Source organism: Lepidochelys kempii, chromosome 7, assembly GCF_965140265.1.
Source record: "Lepidochelys kempii isolate rLepKem1 chromosome 7, rLepKem1.hap2, whole genome shotgun sequence".
In the NCBI taxonomy this organism is placed as follows: domain Eukaryota; kingdom Metazoa; phylum Chordata; order Testudines; family Cheloniidae; genus Lepidochelys; species Lepidochelys kempii.
In genome coordinates, this window is record NC_133262.1 from 13,587,917 (window position 1) to 13,612,800 (window position 24,884).

Consider the following 24,884-nt stretch of genomic DNA (forward strand, 5'->3'; position numbering starts at 1 on the left):
TTGTCAAACGACAAGAACAAATGTGGTGGCATTTTTTTTTTGAGTGCTGAGTTTCTTAAGAAAAAGGAAAACCTATATTTAATTAAAAATATATATTTCTCTATCAACATGTTTACTGCACAAATATATAACTAGCCAGAAAATCAATAGTCTGAATGGAACATTTGCCATACAACTACAATCTGAATGGACATAGCTACAGTCTGAATGGAACATTTGCCAATCATTTGATGCATATTAGCGTCAGATGCTTGATGTTACTAGGTTCTTTAATTTTTTGAGCCAGGATACCCATGTATCAGGCACATTCTGTGTCCCCAGTCTTAGAAAACTGAAAATGTGTAAATATAATTTAAACTCATTTAAAGTATACTGTTGTACCACAGAGTCCATGTATTGCATTTTGAAAAGCGGAATCCCTGTATATAAAAACAGCTGAAATGCGAGACTGCAATCATGCATCTGACAACAGCTGCTGTGAATCGCAAGTCACAAATGTCCTTTGTTCTTTAGTTCCTCTAGTGGCACCTACAAATGTGAGCGGAGGTGGAGGGAGTCGCTCTGAGCTTGTCATCGCATGGGAGGTAACTTTTAAATCAATTGATCGAAACAGTTTTCTAAAAGAATGTGGGTGAAATCCTAGGTCCCTTGAAGCCAATGGGAGTTTTGTCATTGATTTAATTTGAGCCAGGATTTTTCACCCTCTGCCTGGCAAAGAAATACTCAGAAAGATACAGATCAGGTTTTCTTTGTCATTAATAATTTATAGAACTAAACAGTTTGAGAGGCATACTCTAAATATATTTAGAACACGTCTATAACCCTGTTATCTCTATTATACAGAAAATTGCTTAACACGCTAATCTGCTTGGCCATTTTCTGCATTAAACATTTTTTACATTTTTGTTTGCATGTTGTTTATTCTTGAATACTAAGCTGACAAGGCAGGTTTCAGAGTAGAAGCCGTGTTAGTCTGTATCCGCAAAAAGAACAGGAGTACTTTTGGCAGCTTAGAGACTGACAAATTTATTAGAGCATAAGCTTTCATGAGCTACAGCTCACTTCATTGGATGCATAGACTGGAACATGTAGTAAGATATATAAGTTGGAAGTTACCATACAAACAGTGAGAGGCTAATTAGTTAAGATGAGCTATTATCAGCAGGAGAAAAAAACGTTTGCAGAGATAATCAAGATGGCCCATTTAGACAGTTGACAAGAAGGTGCGAGGATACTTAACATGGGGAAACAGATTCAATATGTGTAATGACCCAGCCACTCCCAGTTTCTATTCAAACCCAAGTTAATGGTATCTAGTTTGCATATTAATTCAAGCTCAGCAGTTTCTCGTTGGAGACTGTTTTTGAAGCTTTTCTGTTGCAAAATTGCCACCCTTAAATCTTTTACTGAGTGGCCAGAGAGATTGAAGTGTTCTCCTACTGGTTTTTGAATGTTATGATTCCTGATGTCAGATTTGTGTCCATTTATAATTTTGCAACAGAAAAGCTTCAAAAACAGACTCCAATGAGAAACTGCTGAGCTTGAATTAATATGCAAACTAGATACCATTAACATCCAATGAAGTGGGCTGTGGCCCACAAAAGCTTATGCTCTAATAAAGCTGACAAGGCATAAACTATCATATATTAAAAGAGATGAGGTCTTCAATGCATACACTTAGTATTAGAGGATTAAAGACCAATCACACATCCAAAGGAAATCTCTTGCTTAAAAAATACAAACCACAAGATACGGTCTGGACTAAAACTCCAGTCACCACTCCTAGAATCAGTGATAGACACCTAAAACACTTCCTTCCCTTCAGGTTTTTTGTTAAAGATAAGAAATGTGGCTTGGATTTTCTGAGCTAATTAGAGGATTTAGACACACACAACTCTCACTGAAATTAATGGGAGTTACACTGTTAAATATTTTAGTTGTCTTAGAAAATGTCAACCTATATCTAGATATATGAAAAGGAGGATTCAACCCAGATTGCAGGGTGGAGACCAGGCAAGAAGGATTAATAAAAATAAATCTGCACCTAGGGTTTTTGATTTCAAAAGGGCTGACTTTTAAAAATTAAGGAAATTAGTTAGGGAAGTGGATTGGACTGAAGAATTTATGGATCTAAAGGTAGAGGAGGCCTGGGATTATTTTAAATCAAAGCTGCAGAAGCTATCGGAAGCCTGCATCCCAAGAAAGGGGAAAAAATTCATAGGCGGGAGTTGTAGACCAAGCTGGATGAGCAAGCATCTCAGAGAGGGATTAAGAAAAAGCAGAAAGCATATAGGGAGTAAAAGAAGGGAGGGATCAGCAAGGAAAGCTACCTTATTGAGGTCAGAACATGTAGGGATAAAGTGAGACAGGCTAAAAGTCAAGTAGAGCTGGACCTTGCAAAGGGAGTTAAAACCAATAGTAAAAGGTTCTATAGTCATATAAATAAGAAGAAAACAAAGAAAGAAGAAGTGGGACCGCTAAACACTGAGGATGGAGTGGAGGTCAAGGATAATCTAGGCATGGCCCAATATCTAAACAAATACTTTGCCTCAGTCTTTAATAAGACTAAAGAGGATCTTAGGGATAATGGTAGCATGACAAATGGGAATGAGGATATGGAGGTAGACATTACCATATTTGAGGTAGAAGCAAAACTCAAACAGCTTAATGGGACTAAATCAGGGGGCCCAGATAATCTTCATCCAAGAATATTAAAGGTATTGGCACAAGAAATTGCAAGCCCATTAGCAAGAATTTTTAATGAATCTGTAAACTCAGGGATTGTACCGTATGATTGGAGAATTGCTAACATAGTTCCTATTTTTAAGAAAGGGAAAAAAAGTGATCCGGGTAATTATAGGCCTATTAGTTTGACATCTGTAGTATGCAAGGTCTTGGAAAAAATTTTGAAGGAGAAGGTAGTTAAGAACATTGAAGTCAATGGTAAATGGGACAAAATACAGCATGGTTTTACAAAAGGTAGATCGTGCCAAACCAACCTGATCTCCTTCTTTGAGAAAGTAACAGATTTTTTAGACAAAGGAAACGCAGTGGATCTAATTTACCTAGATTTTAGTAAGGCATTTGATACCATGCCACATGAGGAATTATTAGTTAAATTGGATAAGATGGGGATCAATAGGAAAATTGAAAGGTGGATAAGGAATTGGTTAAAGGGGAGACTACAACGGGTCCTACTGAAAGGTGAACTGTCAGGCTGGAGGGAGGTTACCAGTGGAGTTCCTCAAGGATCGGTTTTGGGACCAATCTTATTTAATCTTTTTATTACTGACCTTGGCACAAAAAGTGGGAGTGTGCTAATAAAGTTTGCAGATGATACAAAGCTGGGAGGTATTGCCAATTTAGAGAAGGACAGGGATACCCTACAGGAGGATCTGTATGACCTTGTAAACTGGAGTAATAGGAATAGGATGAAATTTAATAGTGAGAAGTGTAAGGTCATGCGTTTAGGGATTAATAACAAGAATTTTAGTTATAAGCTAGGGACGCATCAATTAGAAGTAACGGAGGAGGAAAAGGACCTTGGAGTATTGGTTTGATCATAGGATGACTATGAGCTGCCAATGTGATATGGCTGTGAAAAAAGCTAATGCGATCTTGGGATGCATCAGGAGAGGTATTTCCAATAGGGATAAGGAGGTTTTAGTACCGTTATACAAGGCACTGGTGAGACCTCACCTGGAATACTGCGTGCAGTTCTGGTCTCCCATGTTTAAGAAGGATGAATTCAAACTGGAACAGGTACAGAGAAGGGCTACTAGGATGAGCCGAGGAATGGAAAACTTGTCTTATGAAAGGAGACTCAAGGAGCTTGGCTTGTTTAGCCTAACTAAAAGAAGGTTAGGGGAGATATGATTGCTCTCTATAAATATATCAGAGGGATAAATACCGGAGAGGGAGAGGAATTGTTTAAGCTTAGTACCAATGTGGACACAAGAACAAATGGATATAAACTGGCCACTAGGAAATTTAGACTAGAAATTAGACGAAGGTTTTTAACCATCAGAGGAGTGAAGTTTTGGAATAGCCTTCCAAGCGAAGCAGTGGGGACAAAAGATCTGTCTGGCTTTAAGATTAAACTCGATAGGTTTATGGAGGAGATGGTATGATGGGATAACATGAGTTTGGTAATTAATTGATCTTTAAATATTCATGGTAAATAGGCCTAATGGCCTGTGATGGGATGTTAGATGGGGTGGGATTTGAGCTACCCAGGAAAGAATTTTCTGTAGTATCTGGCTGATGAATCTTGCCCATATGCTCAGGGTTTAGCTGATCGCCATATTTGGGGTCGGGAAGGAATTTTCCCCCAGGGCAAATTGGAAGAGGCCCTGGAGGTTTTTCGCCTTCCTCTGTAGCATGGGGCACGGGTCACTTGCTGGAGGATTCTCTGCTCCTTGAAGTCTTTGAACTACGATTTGAGGACTTCAATAGCACAGATATAGGTGTGAGGTTTTTTTGTAGGAGTCGTGGGTGAAATTCTATGGCCTGTGTTGTGCAGGAGGTCAGACTAGATGATCATAATGGTCCCTTCTGACCTAAATATCTATGAATCTATAAGTAGGCCACACCCTTTCCTGTGTAGGAGAGAGCTGGGGAGAGTGAGTATATATGACATTCTACAAAATGAAACACGTTTTAAGGGGAAAGACTCCCATTTATTTTAGTGGACTTTGGGTCAGGCTCCTCAATTCACAGTGCTCCCTCTCTAAAGTGATGGAACTTCCTCCATGGTTCAGGGTGATGGGGGAGCATGATCTGATCCTGCCCCTAGAGTTTGCTTCCCTTTGTAAAGAGTGGAGAGTCCTGAACTCATAGATAGGGTGTAATTCTAGAGAAGATTAAGGACAATTAAATGGTGCAATTTCCATAATTAGTGGCCACAACTAATCAAAATTCACCTGTGTTTGATCATATGTTAAACTGACATTTCACTCAGCCTCCTTAGATAAACTCTTCTTCTATTACACAATGTCAAGAAATAAGTGGCAGCTCTTGATTTCCATGGCCTTGAGAGATGACACTGCTGTTATTTTCTTCCCTCTATGGAAAGAATCTAAGAGCAAATGGTGATTCCAGTAAAATATTTTACAGTTTCTTACTGAGCAAATAGGAATCTTGGAATCAGAGTTTAGATTGCACAATGGGCTTTTTGTTAGTGCTACGAAGGTATTTCTCGTCTTGTATATCAGGCACCCTGTGTACCCATGTCACTTCAATGATGGTTTTCTTATTTTTCAATATACTATTTTCTCCACTTTTTGGCTTCCTCTCCTCTGTTCATCCATCATGAAGAAAGAAAACAGCAACAACCCCAAAACACCCACATCAAATTATCCCTGTTTTGAAATCTAACATATTGGACTCTACAATCTGTCCTGAGGAGCAGCCATGGGAGACACTTATTATACCAGGCTAACAAAACAGAACACAACTCTTCTGCTTCCTGTGATGAACTGACTAACCACCCTGATTAAATCTGAGGTCACAAAAGCCTCAAAACAAATTAAATGCTCTAGCAAATAGCTTAAACTCTGACATATCCTCCCCACACACACCATAATCTATCATAGTTAACTCTCTCAGTCCTGAGTAAGAAATAGAAGGGGAAACTATACTATGGAGGGTTTTGAGGATTAATGTTTGTAAAGCACTTCAAGGATGGTAAGCTCAATATAGATGCTAAGCTTTACTATTTCATGTCTTGCTTGCCATTGGGCTCAGGAGGATTAAGGAAAATAAGCTAAAATATGATTCTTAGGAAACTTGTTATGCTCTTCTTGCTTTTTTTCCTCCTTTTTCCAATATTGATGGTCATGGTGATTCCAACACACAGTAGATCTTTGAACTGTAAGCTAAGCTCACTGAAGCTTCAGGTGTTCTTCCTGCCTTTGTGTATACCTCCAGATTTTCTATCACTGTTGCATGGCTGCTTTTTCAGTGCATCTTTGTTTGATGTGAATATTTGCACGACGTGATATATTGCTAAGGAATACATCCAGTATATCTTGTATCATGCAGCACTGATCCTTTCACTTTCTTGTTCAAAATATTACACAAATGTTCTCTCTCCTTGAAATGCCAATTTGGCAGTATTTTTTTTCTCATAAGAAAAAGGGCAAACTGGCAATAGCGCTGATGAAATTGCCCGCTTGGTATGAGTCATTAATAGATACCTTGAGAGGAGATTTCAGTAACATCTCTATGCAAGACAAACTTAAATAAGGACATTTTTATGCACTTGGGATGGCACTCATGCTAAAAATTGAAATAAAAGTGGTGTGCTTATAAGTATGCAATTAACATACACTTATGTATATACATTTGCTCTTTTACAAATTCTTTTCTCCTTATAAATCATCCAAAATTAGCATTTCAGTCCCTGTGGGGGGAAAAGATTCAGACACATCCTGAGTTGAGTGAAATGCTTTTAATTTTAAAAATCTTCACACTTGCAAGAGCATGCCTTTAATGGGACTGATCAAATCTTTTGTTTCTAAATTGATTGCCTCAGTGGATATATTGTTTTGATTTTTATTTCAATATTAAATTGACTGATGGAGAAAACACTATTATCTTCTCTAAGGCACAGTCAACCAGATCAATACAACTGAAATATACTGATAGAATGAAGATTCAATTAAAACCATATATACTTTCAAATGCTTATTGATTGATTTCCTCTCCATCTACAGTCAGTTTCTGAAGAACTACAAAACGGGGAAGGTTTTGGCTACATCATTATGTTTCGGCCTCTTGGTTCAACAAGCTGGACGAAGGCAGTAGTGGCTTCAGTAGAAGCATCAAAGTATGTCTACCGAAATGAAAGTATTATACCTCTCTCTCCTTTTGAAGTTAAAGTGGGTGTCTACAATAATGAAGGAGAAGGGACTCTGAGCTCTATATTCATTGTCTACTCAGGAGAAGATGGTAAACAGTATTCATTATTATTTATTTATTATTATTATCATTACATTTATTTGTGTTCTATTAGCATTTGTAGACCCCCAGCCATGATCAAGGCCACACTGTGCTAGGCACTGCTCAGATATTCTAAGAAACACTCCATGCCCCAAAGAGATTACAATCTAAATGCACAAGACAGGCAAAATGTGGTAGAAGAGGAAAAAAACATTACCTGTATTTTATAGATAGGGGCTGGAGGTGAAGAGAGCTCCGGGGCAGATTTTCAAAACCACTCCGTATCTAGCAGCCCCCACTGAGTGGATTCAGAAGAAGGCTAGACGAGGCTGCTTATTGCCAGATTCTTCTAAAAAGTTTGGCATCCAAAATGTCAAGCTCTTTTATAAATGTGGCCACTTATTTTGTCGCTTAAATTAGAGCTGAGCTATTCTGAAAATCTGGCTCTAGGTATAGGTGCTAAGCATTTTTGAAAATCATGCCCTTACTGACTTAGCCAAGGTCACATATGCTGTCTGTGCAAAACCAGGAATTGAAACCAAATTTCCTGAGTCACAGACTAGTGCCTTAACCATAATACCTTTTACTCCTTTTAAGTTCTTGCACGTTTGATGTTCTAACTTTTAATCAAATGATATGTTCTGTAAATTGCATTTATTACAGACATGCATTTTCTTTCTTATGATCCCAGAGCCACAGATTGCACCAATGGGGGTTTCTGTGCAGAGCTTTTCAGCTTCTGAAGTTGAAGTATCTTGGAATGCTATTGCATGGAACAGGCATACAGGAAGGGTACTTGGCTATGAGGTGATGCACACAAAATTAATTATATATTTTGTTGAAAGATGTTAATTTCAGACTTCACTGCAATCATATCTCTTCCGAAAGCCATGCATATTCTAGCTTGCCTTCCATTACAGCGAGTTAATGGATAAGAGACTTTCACCCAACTCTCATTAGCAACATTTCACCTGAAATAAACACAAGTATTTACAGTCCTATACCGCAGTTCTGTCTTTGCCTTCTGAACTAAAGTAAATTAAATTTTCACGAACAGCACTTAGGTCTACACTTTTGCATTGAGTACTATAAGAAGACTTGCATTTTATTCTAAAAACCATAACTATCTAGCCATCCATTCATGTTGTTATAACATAATCATCACTATAATATCTGAGCAACATCGGGTGGCTTTGAGGCATAGAGATGAGCTAGAGCAAGTATTTTAACATTGGGTCACCAGTACAAATCCATTTGAAATTGAGAGTAACTGAAAGTAGTTACCATCAAAAGACTGTTCTGTAGCTTATATGAAATACATTGGTATTCTCAGTCCAGCTCCTAGTGAATAGCTGTCCAGGTCATAAAAAATAACCGCTTACAATAACAGCACATTTCTCCCCATTTCACACACTGATTGGCAGTCTCTAGTACTGAATGGTCGTGAAGACTTGATCCAAACTCCACCTGGATGTACACCACATGCAACCCCATTGGTATCAATGGGTTTTCCTGGGATGTAAATTGGGAAAGAATTGATCCCAAGAGGTGGTGCCTTCAGGAAGGCACACTGGTGAAGGTTGGGGGGAAGTTTTTTACATTACCATTATTTGTGCTCTATATGGTCTATGAATAACGCTGAAATATTATTTGTGCTTCCGGTGCTGTAAATCCAACCCATTTCACATGCACTATGAAAAAAACCACTTGTCTACATAAAATAAGCCTAGAATACATCAAATGCAGACAACAGAAATATTTAAAATTCTATTGTCCTATCATTATGAACATACGTATCAAACAAAGGGGCAGGGGTGTAGAGTATGCAAGCCTTACTAAATCAAACATCCATTAGAGCAAGAGAAGGGTCTAAGTAAATAATTGCTATTGTATCAAAATTCATAAGTAAAAACCTCCTTGATGGCTGATATAAGTGTCTCACTGTGTCTTTTTAAGTCTTTTTCAAATATGCTCAAATAGTAAAATCAGACAAGCCTTTAAAATATCTTACCTTATCAAGGTTTCCCTTTTGGACATCTATAAAGCTAAGGATTTCTCATTTGCTTTTCTAATTTGTATTCAGAGTCTGAAATTTTATTTCTTCACTATAAATATTCATGGTTAATTTTATTTCCTGACAGTTTCAATTACAAAACATGCTGTCTTTCTTGAAACCTTAGTTGCTGGCTTGTCTCATTTCCAATCAAGACTGTAATTGGTGGGAAAACAATGAACTGCCTGTTCTTTGCTCTTAATATTCAGGTTTTATACTGGACAGATGATTCCAAGGAAACTGCAGCTGGTAAAGTTAGAGTCAGTGGAAATGTAACAGCAAAAAACATCACAGGACTAAAGGCCAACACAATATATTTTGCAACATTAAGAGCTTACAACACAGCTGGGACAGGACCATCCAGCACTCCAGTCAACATCACTACTAAGAAGTCACGTATGTATTTAATTTCATACGCAATAAGTTATACAAAAGCAGAACAAATGCCTAACCTTAAATCAACATATCGCAATGCATCTTTGTTTTATGTGGTGATGTTAATAAATGGATCCATAATAGCTTCACAGAATTAAACAGTACATTTACAAAATAAAATAAACTAATTTATCTCTCCCTCTGCTGTTAATAGGCAGAGTAGTCAACATTAAAAAGTCAACATTTACCAACAGTTTCCTACCCTGTGATATCTGAGATGCCAATTCAGTAAATAGGCAAAGGGAACTCCTGGGGTGAAATCCTGGCCACAACAGATATGACTAGGCTACAACTAGACACCTGTGTCTGGCCTGTGCCAGCTGACTAGGGGTAAGGGGCTCGAGCTAAGTGTCTGTTTAATTGCGGTGTAGACATTTGGGCTCCAGCTGCAGCTTGAGCTCTGGGACCCTCCCACCTTTCAAGGCTCTAGAGGGCTGAGCCCGAATGTCTACACCAGAATTAAACAGTCCCTTAGATCAAGCCCAAGTCAGCTGAAATGGGCCAGTTGCGAGCAATGTAGACTTATCTAAATATGTAGACTTATCTAAATGGCAAAACTCCCATTGATTTCAATAGGACCATGATTTCACCCCTGCAGATTATTTTATCTGTTCTATTCTACCTTTAGGTGATTCCCCCCAGTAATTCCCCATTTTTAGAACATAAAATTACTATGGCATTTCAGATGCTGCCATGTGGCAGCCATTGATAAATATTTACTTTTGAATAGCAATTATGTGCTGCATTTCTGCATGTTTTCATATGTGATTTCAAAAGAGATAGCGAGTCAATAAAGAAAAACTGTTCCAAATGGCCAACAACAATATCTGGAACCAGGAATATGAGTTTGGGGTGGGTTCTTTTGTAAATGTTACTGGTTACATTGCTGTCTTCCACTGTTCTGCAGAGTGAAACAAATATATGTATTGGATTCATATAAAGGCAGATTATTTAGTCATTTAAATTTCCCATAGTAACAGAATTATGACAAAACATGCCACTCCCTTTTTAGACTGCTGTCCAATTAAGCTAATAACTGATTGTGTTTTAAGGCTTGATTCTGCAAGATGCTGGAAGTATCAAGCGCAGTCCAGGAGCTACCAAGCATCTTGAAGGATAGAGTCTTTAAAGTGGTGTGAGAGACCTATTAGTTAACAGTAAACATTCATTAGAAAAAGCATTATGCCACAGATCTACAAAGAAGAGATGTATTTGTGGAATCATGATAAGAATAAGATTTAAGACTGATCCAATTCTTGTGGAAGTCATTAAGGTCAGTGGGCACTGGATAAAATGGATAAAAATAGCAAGAGTTTGCAGAAAAAATTTGAGCAATATTGAGCATGCATGTGCATACCATATGGCAGATTCAAAACAAAATCTGAATATTAACCAGACATGTCATGTCTAGATGAGATCTAAATAAGCACATTGTTGTCAAAGGCTTAAATCAGCTACTTAAACTTCTTTTGCCCCTTGAAGATTGATAGCATTTACAGCTAGAAATTGTACTGATCCTTAATTAGATACAGTGGTGGGAATGTTAGACATATAAGTTACTAAGTGGTATTCAGTTTTTCCTTGCTATTAAATACATTCAGAATACCTGTCAAAGTTCCTTCCCCACTCTGAACTCTAGGGTACAGATGTGGGGACCTGCATGAAAGAGCCCCTAAGCTTATTCTTACCAGCTTACGTTAAAAACTTCCCCAAGGTACAAACTTTGCCTTGCCCTTGAACAGTATGCTGCCACCAAGCATTTTAAACAAAGAATAGGGAAAGACACCACATGGAGATGTCTTCCCCCAAAATATCCCCCCAAATCCTACACACCCCCTTTCCTGGGGAGGCTTGAGAATAGTATCCTAACCAGTTGGTTACAAAATCATCAAAGACCCAAACCCTGGATCTTGGAACAATGGAAAAATCAGTCAGATTCTTAAAAGAAGGATTTTATTAAAAAAGAAAGAAAGGTAAAAGTCATCTCTGTAAAATCAGGATGGAAAATACTTTACAGGATATTCAGATTCAAAACACAGAGGATCTCCCTCTGGGCAAAACCTCAAAGTTACAGAAAACAGGAATAAACCTCCCTCTTAACACCGGGAAAATTCACATAAAACAAAAGATAAACTAATACGCCTTGCCTGGCTTACCTATACTGGTTGAAATATTGGAGACTTGGATTAGGATGGGTTGGAGAAGATGGATTTCTGTGTGGCCTCTCTCAGTCCCAAGAGAGAACAACACATAAACAAAGAGCACAAAACAAAAGCCTCCCCCCCACCCAAGATTTGAAAGTATCTTGTCCCCTTATTGGTCCTTTGGGTCAGGTGCCAGCCAGGTTAGCTGAGCTTCTTAACCCTTTACAGGTAACAGGAGGTTGCCTCTGGCCAGGAGGTGTTTTATAGCACTGTATACAGAAAGGAGGTTACCCTTCCCTTTATATTTATGAGATACTTCTCACATATTTATCTTAACCCCAGTCCTAATTCTGCTTTTTTTCTGCCTTTATTACATATCATTTCTAGAGATGAAAAAATACACATACAAGGGGCTCTATAAAGCCAAATATATTATTATAGTGCTGTCTGGAAACTCTGCTATACATTTTGGCATCATTTTCATAATAAATTCCTAATTTTCAGTGGTTTCTGAGTTGGAAGTGAAAAATAACTTAGGCAGAAACCTGGCATAGAACCTGGAAATATGGCATATCCTGGAAGCAAAACATATTGGCAACTAAGAGGAACCAAATGACTTTTTAATATGTAGTGTTATGATACATTATGAAAGCTCAGTAGTGCCCAGTACATCCAGCTTATGAGGACAGTTTTCCTTTTCTCTTTATATATTTCAAGTATTATTAGAAAAAATAGAGTTAGAGTGGAGTTCTCAGTCCAGAATTAGAGTGTGTGTGAAAAGCCCTCAATGTTCTCAAAATCTTTTGCATTTGCTTGTTGCTCCTGAATAATCTTCCCTTTCTCCTGAATATTAGGCTTTAGAAAGAGTGAATCCCCTATTAATGTCATTTTAAGAGACAATTTTATTGAGTGTTGCCATGCTTATTTTTGTTTAACTGCATCTCCTTTTTAGATTTTATACTTCTTGTTTGCATATGGAGAGGTGGTCATGTATGCACAGGTAGAGGACTTTATGCGGACTAACAATGCATTTAAATATAATCATGAAATTCCCTTTAAGTAGTACACATCAAAATGCTACAATGTATCTTTTTATGAATTAGAAAAACACTGCAATGCTCAAAAGGGATTTAGTGAGTTAGGTGTCCAATTCCCATTGAAATTCAATGGGAATTGAATTTCAATGGGAATTGGACACCCATTGACAGAATCATACTTAGGGCGTAAGGGAAGGCCAAATAATTCAAGATCTACCCTTATCACTTCGGAATACATCCGATGAAGTGAGCTGTAGCTCACAAAAGCTTATGCTCAAATAAATTGGGTCATCTCTAAGGTGCCACTAGTACTCCTTTTCTTCCTTCTCACTCTACATTTCAGTTACAGTTCATATAGTTTATTTTACCCACAATAAATTTGGTCATCATAACCTTGGGTCCCATCTCCCCACCTTCAGCCCACAACTTACATACTGCTTCCTGGAACGGATCTACAACTTTTGCTGCTAGAAAAATTAAAAGGTATAATTTTGATTGTCTTGTAGAAGAGAGAAAATGTATGTTTTCTTTTTGTAACCTTCACTATCAGCAAAACTGAATTTTGCCTATTCCTCAAAAGAGTACATCAGAATTAGAGCTGAACACAAAATTTGTAACCAACAGTTTATCTAGTGAATTTAGTCCTTTTTCCTGTCTGAAGTGACTGCTTTATGCAGATAAACTTACCCTTCAAAATGATTATTTTGGGTGAAACTTTTTAGCCTATGGATTTCTTGTGAGCTGCTTACTACATATAGCAGTTTGAATATGTCATTGTGTGTCTGAGTGCCTTCTTGTGGCCTCAAGGCAGTCCTGCAAATAGCCCCTACCTCAATTTCTGCCTTTTAGGGGCTTCTTCTATAACTCACAAATCCTTTTGTCCTTTCACACTTCTCCTCAGTTTCTGGTTTATTAAATTAATAAATATTCAAATCCCTCCTCAAGTTGATCTGTTTACATCTTCTCATCAAGTCACTTGGAGGCCTCCTGCTCATGATCTCAATCCCAGAGTCCCAGATTTCTGTGCTGGAACCTACTTGCTCCCAGCAACCTTTTTATCTCTCTCTTAGAAGTCCTCCATAACTCTCTCAGCTCAGCTCTGGTATTTCAGTGTTCCCTGCTGTAGTGTATTTGCTCTCCACAATCAGTCGTCTCCCTCCATCCCCACTCTATTTTCCTAGGGAATATCATCTCTGCAGCTTTCTGCTGCCCTTAATAGCAGATACGGTTGAGCCCTGCTTGGGTATGCCTGCATAGTAACTAGGGTTGGCTAGCACTTAAAGAGGTGAGCCACCGTGTTACAGAGTATTTGAAATTTACAATCTGTCATTCAAGTGGTGCAATTGGTCACCTACGCACACAGTGAGGTGTTACTCACCATGACTGAAAATGGCAGAATCTGTCTCTTAATTTCTTAGAACCTTAATTTATCTATCTATTAATGGGTGCAATTATACTCCAACATTATGAGGTCTCGTTTACTAATATTTGAAAAAAGCTAAATTCCTCAGAAGACAGGTGCTTTATATGTGATAAGAATCAAGTAACAGTAATAATAAATGAAACTAGATACTAGCTCTCTAGATACTCTAATATTTATTACTAGAGGACAATGTATAAGAATGTAGAGTAGGTATGGGCCTGAACTATGAAGTTCTGATCTAGAACTGAAATTCCCCACAGTTCAAGGGGATTTAGGTCTGTGTGTTTTAGGCCTATCTTTAGTATTTATTATGACTGACAGCAAAAAGGTTAAGCACTTGTAACTATGTTCACAAGCAGCTTCATTGATAAGTTCCCACCTCCACCACCAAATACCCACTTCTCTCTATGTACCAAAATACTTGTGGTTTAGTAAAGCATCTGTGTTTTCTTTTGATTATCATGGCACTAGACTGATATATCAAAATGAGATCTGCCTATTAGAATATTCAATAGGATGAAGCTTCTAGCTCAAGAAAGTCTAATTCCAAATATTGCAAAGACTGTTAGGCTTTTGTTTGTTTGCTTAATTTATTTTAAGAATAATATTGTATTCACATTATTTTCTCTCTGTAGGCCAGATCTCCCAGTCCAGTCACATGGCTTTCTACACAGCTCCAAGGAGGTGTGAGGGATGGGAAAGATAGCTGTAAGCTACCTTTCTTGTCCACCAATCTAGGACTGGCTGGGGGCCACTCTGACCTCCAAAGTAATTTGGAGGACTGCTCTAATTTACGCAGGTAGTGACTGCCCCACTGACTGTTCCATTAGCACAGTGAACTCCAGCTACACCTTCAGGCCTCCCAGATGTATCCCCTTCAGTGGTGGGGCTAGGAGTGGACAGAGTACTGCTGGCTACATGGAGGAATCCCAGAATACCACATTAGCTATACAAGGTTTGCAGCAGCCAGGTGGAGGGCAAAGGATCTGGCCCCAAGCTTTTATGTTTTTATTTGCTTGTTTATTTATTTATTTGTGAAATCTGCCTTACAAATATGGAGGGAAAAATAGAGGCGTAGGTAGGATGGAGTGAGGCTGGTGAATCATACATCCTCCCCTCCTCAAGCTCCTCAGGGATTCTCTGGAGAGGATGGTAGTACCACAGGCCATATACCAGTCCTGTTGTAACCCTCTTCACTGATGGGATCCCATTTTAAGGGGCAGCTGAGACCACAGGGCATCCCTGGTCATATTGCTCCACTGGAGCCTTGTTGATGGGTAGTGCAGTAGGGAGGGGAGCCTCTTGGCTCATTCCACTTTGGGGATAGTGGGGGGACCCCACTGGGATGGTTGAGGAGAAACTGAATTTCACTCTCAAAGTTTTCCCCTCTTAGCCCATTTTTATTAGGAATCCAACTGTGGAGCAGGCAAATTGAAAGTGCTCCTCCTCCCTTTGCTCTTCACTTGGTGACCACCCTAACCCACAATGCTGTCTGCATACACACTGTGCTAACAGTGTCCAGTGGTGCCTCCCCACCAGGACATGGTAGCAGCAGTGAGTGTGGAAGGAAGGACTTGGGCAGATACTGAGAAAGCAGCCTGCAAGGAGGCTGTGAAGTTACTGAGTGGGAATGGATAGCACAGCTGAGACTCCATTTTGGAGCTAATTGATTGTTTGATAAAGCAAGAAAATTAATGTGCACTCTGCATTTTTTTATTCTGCTATGTAAGCCAAAAATTATTAAATACAACTAAGATCACAGCGTGCTATATATTTATCACAGCAAGGACACCATTACACATAGAGCCATATGATTGTTTATTAGGTTGGCAAATGTGACTGCCATGAATTTTTGCTCTTGGCTACATGTTTTGGAGGTCTTGGTTACTCCTTTGGTGTTTAGGAAATTCATGGTGGCTGGCCAGCCTACATCCTTGTGCCGAAGGGAACAAACACTAGTTCTCGATTCTGGGTGGCTTTTACATACATATAGTAGTATGGCACAGACTTCCCTCTGCAATCTCCTTCCCCTCCCCCTCAGTTTTGCTGCACAAAGGCAGCCAGAATCTAATTAGGCAAAGTTTGTGTATCTTCAGGGAAGTCCATCTTATTGTCCTTGGCACAGATCAATTTATCCCCTCTTTTTCTTTGCACATTATATGGGACAGATTTCAGTTTTTAGAGACATAAACCCCAACAGAGCCAAGCACATGCTTAGCATTAAGCATGCGAGCAATCCCATTGCTTTAAGGTTAAGCACATAATTAAATGCTTTGCTGAAATGAGGCCATGCTTATTATTACAATCTATTTGATGAACACTAGTTGTGAGGATATTTCACTGTGTGCATTTTAGACTTTGTGAACGCTTCATTGCATCTGTTGCTTTGAGTTATGACTATGGTATTTGTAATTTGCTATTCATGCTGTATGACTGGTCACCTCACTAACAAAATATTACCTATGCTCTCTGATCGGATAACTGCAACTTTTAGATATAGGAGGAGGTTTGGATAACTCTCCTGTGATGCAAACAGATGCATTTTGGCACAACAAAGACCTTTGTGGTGGCTCTTTGGAAAGGGGCGACGATCATCCATGCACAAGGACTTGCAACACTACCATGAAAATACCTGTGAGAATACACAATTGGTTGAGGATTCGTGACCTTTTCCCTTCACTGAACATCCTTGTGAACAAGTAGTTGCTTGAAAAAGTGTTTGTGGAAAGCAAATAAGAGGTTGTGAACACCATTTAAGTGAATTCTCTTTTTATGCAAGTTCATGAATGTTTTTTAAAAAAAGAAATCAGTATTCACTCAGCTTTCGCAATATTTCTCAGTGAGGGAGCAGCTGAAATATACACACATCTGTTTGGTTACACCTCGGTTGTTCACCAACATCTTCCTTTCCTAATGATAAAAAGGATTAAACTTCTCCACAATTATGAAACAAAAACCACTACTTTTCTTGCATAATGTAACAATTAGTTTGTTCCATCTCTGAAGGAAACAAAAGAGATTACAGACTGTTACCAAATTAAAGGTTCCTTATAAATTTACATACTTTAAGTGTCAAGGTCAGATGTGGGAACAGCAGTGCATAGATTTAAAAGGGGAGAAAATGGATCCCAGAAAATTAACATGTTAATTTTAGGTCTGAGTAATGAAAACAATAGGAGTCCTACTGGTCCAAATGAATCCATTATCTTCCTTCCAATCCAAGTCTACATTAATAGACTTTAAGGCCCGAAGGGACCAGTGTGATCATCTGATCTGATCTCCTGCACATTGCAGGCCACAGAACCTGTAATAGATTTATAACCTCTGGTTGAGTTACTGAAATACTCTCATCGTGATTTGAAGACATCAAGTTACAGAGAATCCACCATTTACTCCAGTTCGAACCAGAAAGTGACTTGTGCCCCATGCATCAGGGGAAGGCAAAAAATCCCCAGAATCTCTGCGGGGAAATTCCTTCCCAATCTCAAATATTAAATCAGTTAGATCCTGGGCATGTCAGTGAGATCAACCAGACAGACACCTAGGAAAGAATTCACTGTAGTAACTCAAAGCCCACCCCATCTGGTGTTCCATCTCTGGCTGTTGGAGATATTTTCTATTAGCAGTCACAGATGGGCCACATGCTAGTGCAGGCAATCGCTTCTTATTCCCTTAATTTCTAAATGCTTTCTTCCCAGAAGTGTTCCCTAACCAAGAAGGATACACCATACAACAGGATACAATCCACCATTCTAAATCTCAGATTTACTTCAGAGATGCAGTTTCAACTTCACACATCTGTGGAGAACTCTGAATTTTGCAGGATTTAATCCCAGTCATTTTAGGGTAGATTTTCAATGTCACAAACAGCACTTAGTCACTTGGTCTAGATCCATAAAGGGGACTTAGTCCAGCAAGCTGAATGAGGAGCTCCCTAAACTAGCCACTAGGACATGCCAAGGAGTGGGGAGGGGTTCAAGTCCCATCCCAGTCTCCACTCCAAGATATTTAGGTGCCTAACTCCAGGCAAAAGGGATGCACCTACCCCAGTTTGACCCATTAACCCTCTCCTGGAATTAGTCTCCTAAGCCTAGTCAGTCCTTTCTCATGAAAAAAGAGACAGAGGATTGTGAGCATACGTACCAGATTGGGTCCCACAAGCAAGGCAGGCAGGGGAACACTTCATTTAGGAATCCTGGCATGGCTAGGGCACCAAGCAACTTGGTGGCACTCAGGATTTAGGCATTTTTTGCACATGCCCACAAGTAGAAGCTTAGGTTCCTTGAGGACTCCAGGTGCCTACTGGGTTAGGTGGCAGATGAGCAGGGTTTTGAGGATCTCAGTGGTGCCTAAATTCAGCATTGGATCTCAGTGGTGCAGAAAGGTTCAATTTAGGCACTAAACTTTTAAAGGCATTTAGGTGTGTAACTCCAATTGATTGTAACAGGAATTAGTCACCTAAATACCTTTGAGGATCTGAAACATTGTGGATCTAGCACCTAATGCATGTTATTTGTGCCTTCAAAAGTCTACTCTGTCTACTGTACACAAGGGTTCCTAAAACCCTGGCAGTCTGATCTATCAAAAACAGACTTGTACATTGAGCTTGTTTCAAGCTTTGTGACCTCATATTTTGTTTTTTTCTGATATCCACATAGAAAAACATTTTGTAATACATTACATCTAAATACTCATAATAGTACTTAAAACTTAACGAAATCTATTCAGTGTACTTAGTATAGGCCAAAAGTAACAGATTCTTCCTATATTCTAAAATTTCACTTTTCTCAGTAGATAATTTGTGTTATGAGTAGAACTTTACAATTCTAACCAACATGTTAGTGATGACTGACCTAAAAATATTTTTACTCCTCTTGGTTTGGATCAGCCGTGCATTAGTTACTTTCATGTCAGCAGCTCATTCAATTATACTATGCAAATTAATATCCAGTTGTATCTTGTGATTATCTTTTTTAAAGCACCAAGTCAACCACCAGCAAACATTGCATGGAAACTGACAAATTCAAAAATATGCTTGAATTGGGAACATGTAAAAACAATGGAAAATGAATCAGAAGTGTTAGGCTACAAAGTAAGTAATTTCTTTGTCTAATTATTCATACTTATTGGTTATAATAGAGGCACCACAACTAGAGCAAATGCTTCATGGCAATCATACGTTCCTTGAAACTAATCACTAAGTGGAAAATATTGACTTCTTCAGTGTTCTTCAGACAGTTAAATAGAAAAATTAAAATTGGGCTGCTATCAGCTCTTATAATTTGTCAATGCCTAAATGCATCTCCACACAGATCAGAGGATAGACCTCTAGATAACAAAAGTGTCAAGGAGCTCTACATGAAAATCATTTAAATAAATCTATTGTTTTAAAAAGGTAAATTTAGTATAAAGCCAGTTCACGGTGCTTTTGACCAAGGAGGGATGTGGCCACAATTCAGTTCAAGAAAGGAAAAATTCTTCATTCCCATTGTGAAGAATTTAGACACTGGCCTTTAGGCCCAGTCCTGCAAAACTCTTACTCACATGGGTGAAGACTTGCATGAGTAAGGGTATGCAGGACCTTTGTATCATCATTGTTTTACTCCCCCCAAAGCTATGCACAGATATTTCCCGGAAAAAAAAAAACCCTGTTCAAAAAACCAAAAACTGTGCAACATTTCTGGAATGTGACGAGCTGCACACTTTTGGGACAGACTAGACTGTTGAGTCTGTTACATTCACTCCTTTGTGCTTTAACCATTTGCTTCCAGGCAATACTTTTCTATTATATTTCAACATTCTAAGAGCTCTTTAAGTACTCACTGCAATAAACCCATTTTTAAAATGCCCATTAACACCATTTCTCCATCCACTTCACTCTGCAGTTTATATCTTTTTAGCATAAAAGTGTCAAAAAGCTGCCAAGGGGAAGGAGTTATATACTGTCATTGCTGTGCTGGCAAAGAAGAAAGACTTCCTGAAGAAGAGCTTATTCTTGCACGCAGAATTTGCATCTAAATTTATCTCTGGCTAGCCCTCATGCACCAGTGAAATAGTCCAACCAATCTATAAATTGGCACAACGGTATAACAAAAAGACCACATGAATGCAGTGAGTTATGTGTTAGGAGAGAAGGAGTTCTAGTTGACACTATCCAAATTACTGTCACCTCTTGAGCTTTTTTAATACATACACCAACAGGTTACTTTACTTTTTTCAGATCTGCAGATAAGCATTACATTGCAGTCAATGGGAGTATTTGTATTGATTCTGATGGACTTCGGATCAGAAACAAATGGGCAGATTTTCAAGGGAGCTCAGCATGATGGGTTCTTTGCTGTTTTGAAATGGGGCCATAAGTGTCACAAGGGGCGATGTTGGGCGATATGCACTTTTGAAAATGAATCCCTCGTTTGGATATCTTAATGAGAGCTGAGCTGTTTTCAAATCAGGCCTCAATTGTGGATGAGAAACATTAAAATCTGGCCTTAAGTGCATCCTCAGCAATTCCACACTGGGTGAGATAGAGACATGAATAATACATTTTAACAATCTTTCATGACCTTACACTTTAATTTATGAATACTGTGTTGCACATAGGACAAGGACTGGCATTGTCATGGAAGCACTACAGTCATTGGGCCCCATATGCTGAGCCTACGCAGAAAATGATTGTAGCTTTCTGAAGTGGTCTGTGTTTCTGCTCAGTAAATCTGCAGGTTTCTGAACATGCAGAATTACATGTGTGTGAGATATGAGAAATAATGCTCTCTCAGAGACCCTTAAAAAAAAGCAACTACAAAAATCCAATTATTTCTGTTTTTTTCTAATCCCTTTATATTTAGATTTCATACAGGCAAAATAGACAAAGCAAAACTCATATATTGGAGACAAACAACACCTCAGCTGAGCTTCTGGTACCATTTGAAGAAGATTATCTCATAGAAATAAGAACGGTCAGTGACGGTGGGGATGGCAGCAGTAGTGAGGAAATTAGGATTCCAAAAATGTCAAGTAAGTTTTTTTTTTTTTCTGAATATTGTTGTCTAAAATGAAGCTAGTGCACTTCCAAAGGGAAGGCTAACTAGACCTTCACCACCATCGATGAGCAATAGCATGGCTTAATGCTGCGTAAACCTAGAGCAATCTCTGGTATAGTTTTATGTTTAATGCAAATAGGGGAAAGCAATTTATATAGTCTGTGCGTGGTCTAACTTTTCAGGGTCTCTTTCCCTCTGCAGTGGCCGGGAGAGTGGGACCAAAACTCCATGTGGAATAAGTGACTCTATTCAACACAAGGGTGTGCCTAATAATAGTGCCATTATGTAGCACTGATTTGTTGGTAATAGACTTGGGGGTGCATCTCCTCCTAAAATACCTTCAAAGAAGGTGCCAGCTATCATGAAAAGGTTCCTCCTTTTCTCTTGTTGAGATGAAGTTATGTCATTTTCCTTCCGTAATTCCTGGGCAAGGCTGCTGTAAAAAGTATTATGTGAATCCATTAACAGTAACTAAGCACCATGGTCCTGATCTTATGAAGTGCTAGCATCTGTGGGCACTGAGGACACTCAGCACCTTGCATGACCTGATTATGAATTATTATAATTCATAACATTTGTATATGCATTTTGGTTGAAGAATTTGAATGATTCTGAATTCTGTGAAAAATAGATCTGACACAAAGTACTCTTGCATATGAATTTACTTGCCTGAGGTGATTTTATTTTTGTATTTTTATAGGTTTAAACTCCAGAGGAACAAAATCATTCCAGTTGGTAGTCCATGTGGTAACAAATGGGATTATGATTCTGAATTGCATTCTTACTTTCTCAGCTCTTTGATGATTAAAGCCAGGGACAGTCATGGACTTTTGAAAGTAAATTGTCTATAGATTTTATCCTGATGCCACAGCCAACATTCCGGATGACTATACTATTGGGGGGGGTGAATATACACTGTACATTATCAAGAATGTAAATATCAATATTGCATTAATAAAATATATTAAAAACTGAGGATAAATATATATAAATAAATTAAATGGAGTGGTGCCAAAATATAGCTGTGTGATTGTAACAAGTGACACCTATTACATTTTGCAAACAATGAGGTATGGTACAAATACAATTTAATTATATGACCCACATGAAAGACCCGGGCCAACTCATAAATGGTGAATTGATAACAAAGAGGGAATAGGTTTGCAGGTGTTTGTGAAGTGGATATTTATCCTGTCTTCCTCATTTTAAGCTATAAAAAAGAATAATAATCAAACTTTACAATTTAATGAAAAAGTATTTGTTTACATTTTGCACCTCTTTGTATCAGGTTACCACCGGTTAGAATGTTGCGAGACGTGAATCAACATATAATGTACCCTTTTGACCTTTACCAAATTATTTTCTCTCAAAAAAAATGGAAATAGTCATCTGCTTCTACAAAAGGAATTAGAGTCCAATCCAAAACCTATTGAACTCAATTAAAACAATCCCATTGACTTCAATCCCAAAGGCTGTGGATCAGGCCCTTAAAGAGACAATATTTCTTATGATACAGCATACACTAAACCACTATATTCTCAAATACATTAAAAAAAACTTTTTCATGCAAAGAAACGATTCTGGTCAATAATTCAAGCATTTCAGAGGTGGGCGAAATATTTACATTCATATTATTATAAAAGGAACATCTTCACGGTTGGTCTGTGAAATATTTGATGTACTATTTTTCTTATAACTGTTTGGATATTCAATGTAATTGTGTTTCATTTTCTAAATCATCTGCTTCAGTTCTGTTTTTCTAATAAATAAATAACTGAATAATCCAACCATAGAGTTACTTAAATATTTAAGGCTATATTTTCATCTTGCTGCTTTGGGTAAAAATAAGCTTAGGGGGGTTTTCATGCAGATCCCCACATAGTTCAGAGTGGGGAAGGAACCTTGACACCCCACATGCAGGGTCCTGGCCTCATGCCCGGGGCTCCGCACCCACCCCTAGCTGTGGCCCCAGCCTCCGCTGCTTTACCCCGTCCGCATCTCCCTGTCCCGGAGCCACGGCCCTGCTCCCAGCCCCAGCTGTGGGGGATGGTGAGGTGCATGGACAGGGGTAAGAGGGGTGCAGCTCAGCACCCCCACTTGAAAAACTGTTCCAGCGTCCCTGAACTCTTGCCATGTTTAGGTGAGAGCAGGTGTCATTCTGCTGCAGGAGTTGAGACCATATACAGTCCCCCTAGCTCCTGGGGCCCAGTATTGAGACAGGATTGGCAGCAGGGGTAGGACTGATAGATTCACCGTTGTATAGATTCACTATTTACTGCCCTCTGAAAGGTACTGATGGAATACAACCTACTGTAGCACTTGGTCCACTCAGAAAATGAAAAGTTGATGTGTGACCTTATAGAAAACTCACCACACATTTGCGCTATATCTTTTTTATACCAATACTACCCTATCAAATAAAATGCAATCATTGAAAGAATTAATGATGAATCTGAGGAGAGCTTTTTTCCATTACCAGTAAAGCATACAGAGGCTTGTTGAAAAGCTCTGCATATTGATTTGACATAAATAATCTCAAATGTTGAAAAAGTTCTGAAATGTTTTGTGCTCAGCCATATAATTGCAGAATATTCACATTTATGTAGTCCCCTCTGCCTGTACATAGTGGATGAAATCCTGGCCGTACTGCAGTCAATACCAAATCTCCCATTGACTTCAATGGGGCAGAATATCACCTGAGGATATTACATCACTGACTAATCTTAAAGGACCCTTAAAGGGATCTGACCAGGAGATACTGAAATCATGTGGTGGGAGAATAGGGTCCAATGTCTTTAATGTTTTGTAAAGTTGCTCTTTAATCAATTCAGCAAGAGCATTAGTCATAATTTCCACAGATTGTCTTTCTTTCTCTCAGTTACTATATACAGTATAGATTTTACCAACCTTCACAAGGAAAAATCTGTCTTCCCTTCGTGTTTGACTTCCACCGTTTTCTCACATTTACTATGATATTATATCAGAGCTTGTTAAAATCCTTTGTCACTAAAAAAAATATACTAGTCTCCCGACAGATTCTGTCACTGTGTATTAACTGGTATTTATTTTGTCACTGTTTGTAACTGTAGATTCATCTTCAGGTGGAAGTGTGAGGGGGAAGGAAAGGAGCAATGCTTTATATTTATACTGCACGATGATGAAAATCACCTGATTAAGTTCTTCAATTTATTCAGTTATTAAACAGTCAAACTCAGCCCCATAGTATGTGTCTATAAACCATTTAAAAAAATGAGTTTGGCCCAAAATGTGAAGTGACACTAGTTGATTATAGCTTGACAGCTTTAGGAACACCAATATCAATGGACTGACTCTCTCACATTAGGTTTGGGGAACCAAAAAGTTCCTCAGCACTTCACACTAGTTTATATGTCCTCTCCACTACTGAATACAGTGTAACGTGCACCCTCAGCATAAAGACCTGTGCTGTGTCCCCTTTCCTTGTTAAAAAAACCTGAATATGTAGAAAATATTTACCAACACCAGCCCTTTTCATGAAACATACTTGCATGTTCTGAATGTTCCTACTGATGATTATTGTGTACCCATTCCCCTTCACAAAAGGTCCTGAGGGAAAAGAAATCTATTCACATACCAAGCAGTAAGAACAGATTCTTATTAAGATTAGTGTTTATTTTGAACAGGGTCACATTTTCCAAAGCTCCAAACAACATGCTGATCCATAGACATGGAAGGCCTGATCAACAGCAGAGCCAGTGCTGCCTGTAACAGCTGTGAGCTCAAATGGATTGGGGGATGTCATTCTGCAGACTAGTCACCCCCTGGCATACA

General features: G+C 38.6%; 1 protein-coding gene across 1 annotated transcript in view; it reads left to right on the forward strand.

Moving 5' to 3' along the window:
* Window positions 1-22,772, forward strand: part of CNTN6 (contactin 6) — a 228,021-nt gene extending 205,249 nt beyond the window's left edge. The window contains exons 17-23 of the mRNA XM_073351147.1: window positions 514-584; window positions 6,717-6,951; window positions 7,634-7,749; window positions 9,205-9,391; window positions 19,014-19,126; window positions 20,880-21,048; window positions 21,775-22,772. Of these exons, the coding sequence (XP_073207248.1) occupies window positions 514-584; window positions 6,717-6,951; window positions 7,634-7,749; window positions 9,205-9,391; window positions 19,014-19,126; window positions 20,880-21,048; window positions 21,775-21,875 (992 nt within the window). The 3' untranslated portion in view covers window positions 21,876-22,772. The remainder of the gene's footprint in view (window positions 1-513; window positions 585-6,716; window positions 6,952-7,633; window positions 7,750-9,204; window positions 9,392-19,013; window positions 19,127-20,879; window positions 21,049-21,774) is intronic.
* Window positions 22,773-24,884: the final 2,112 nt, after the last annotated feature.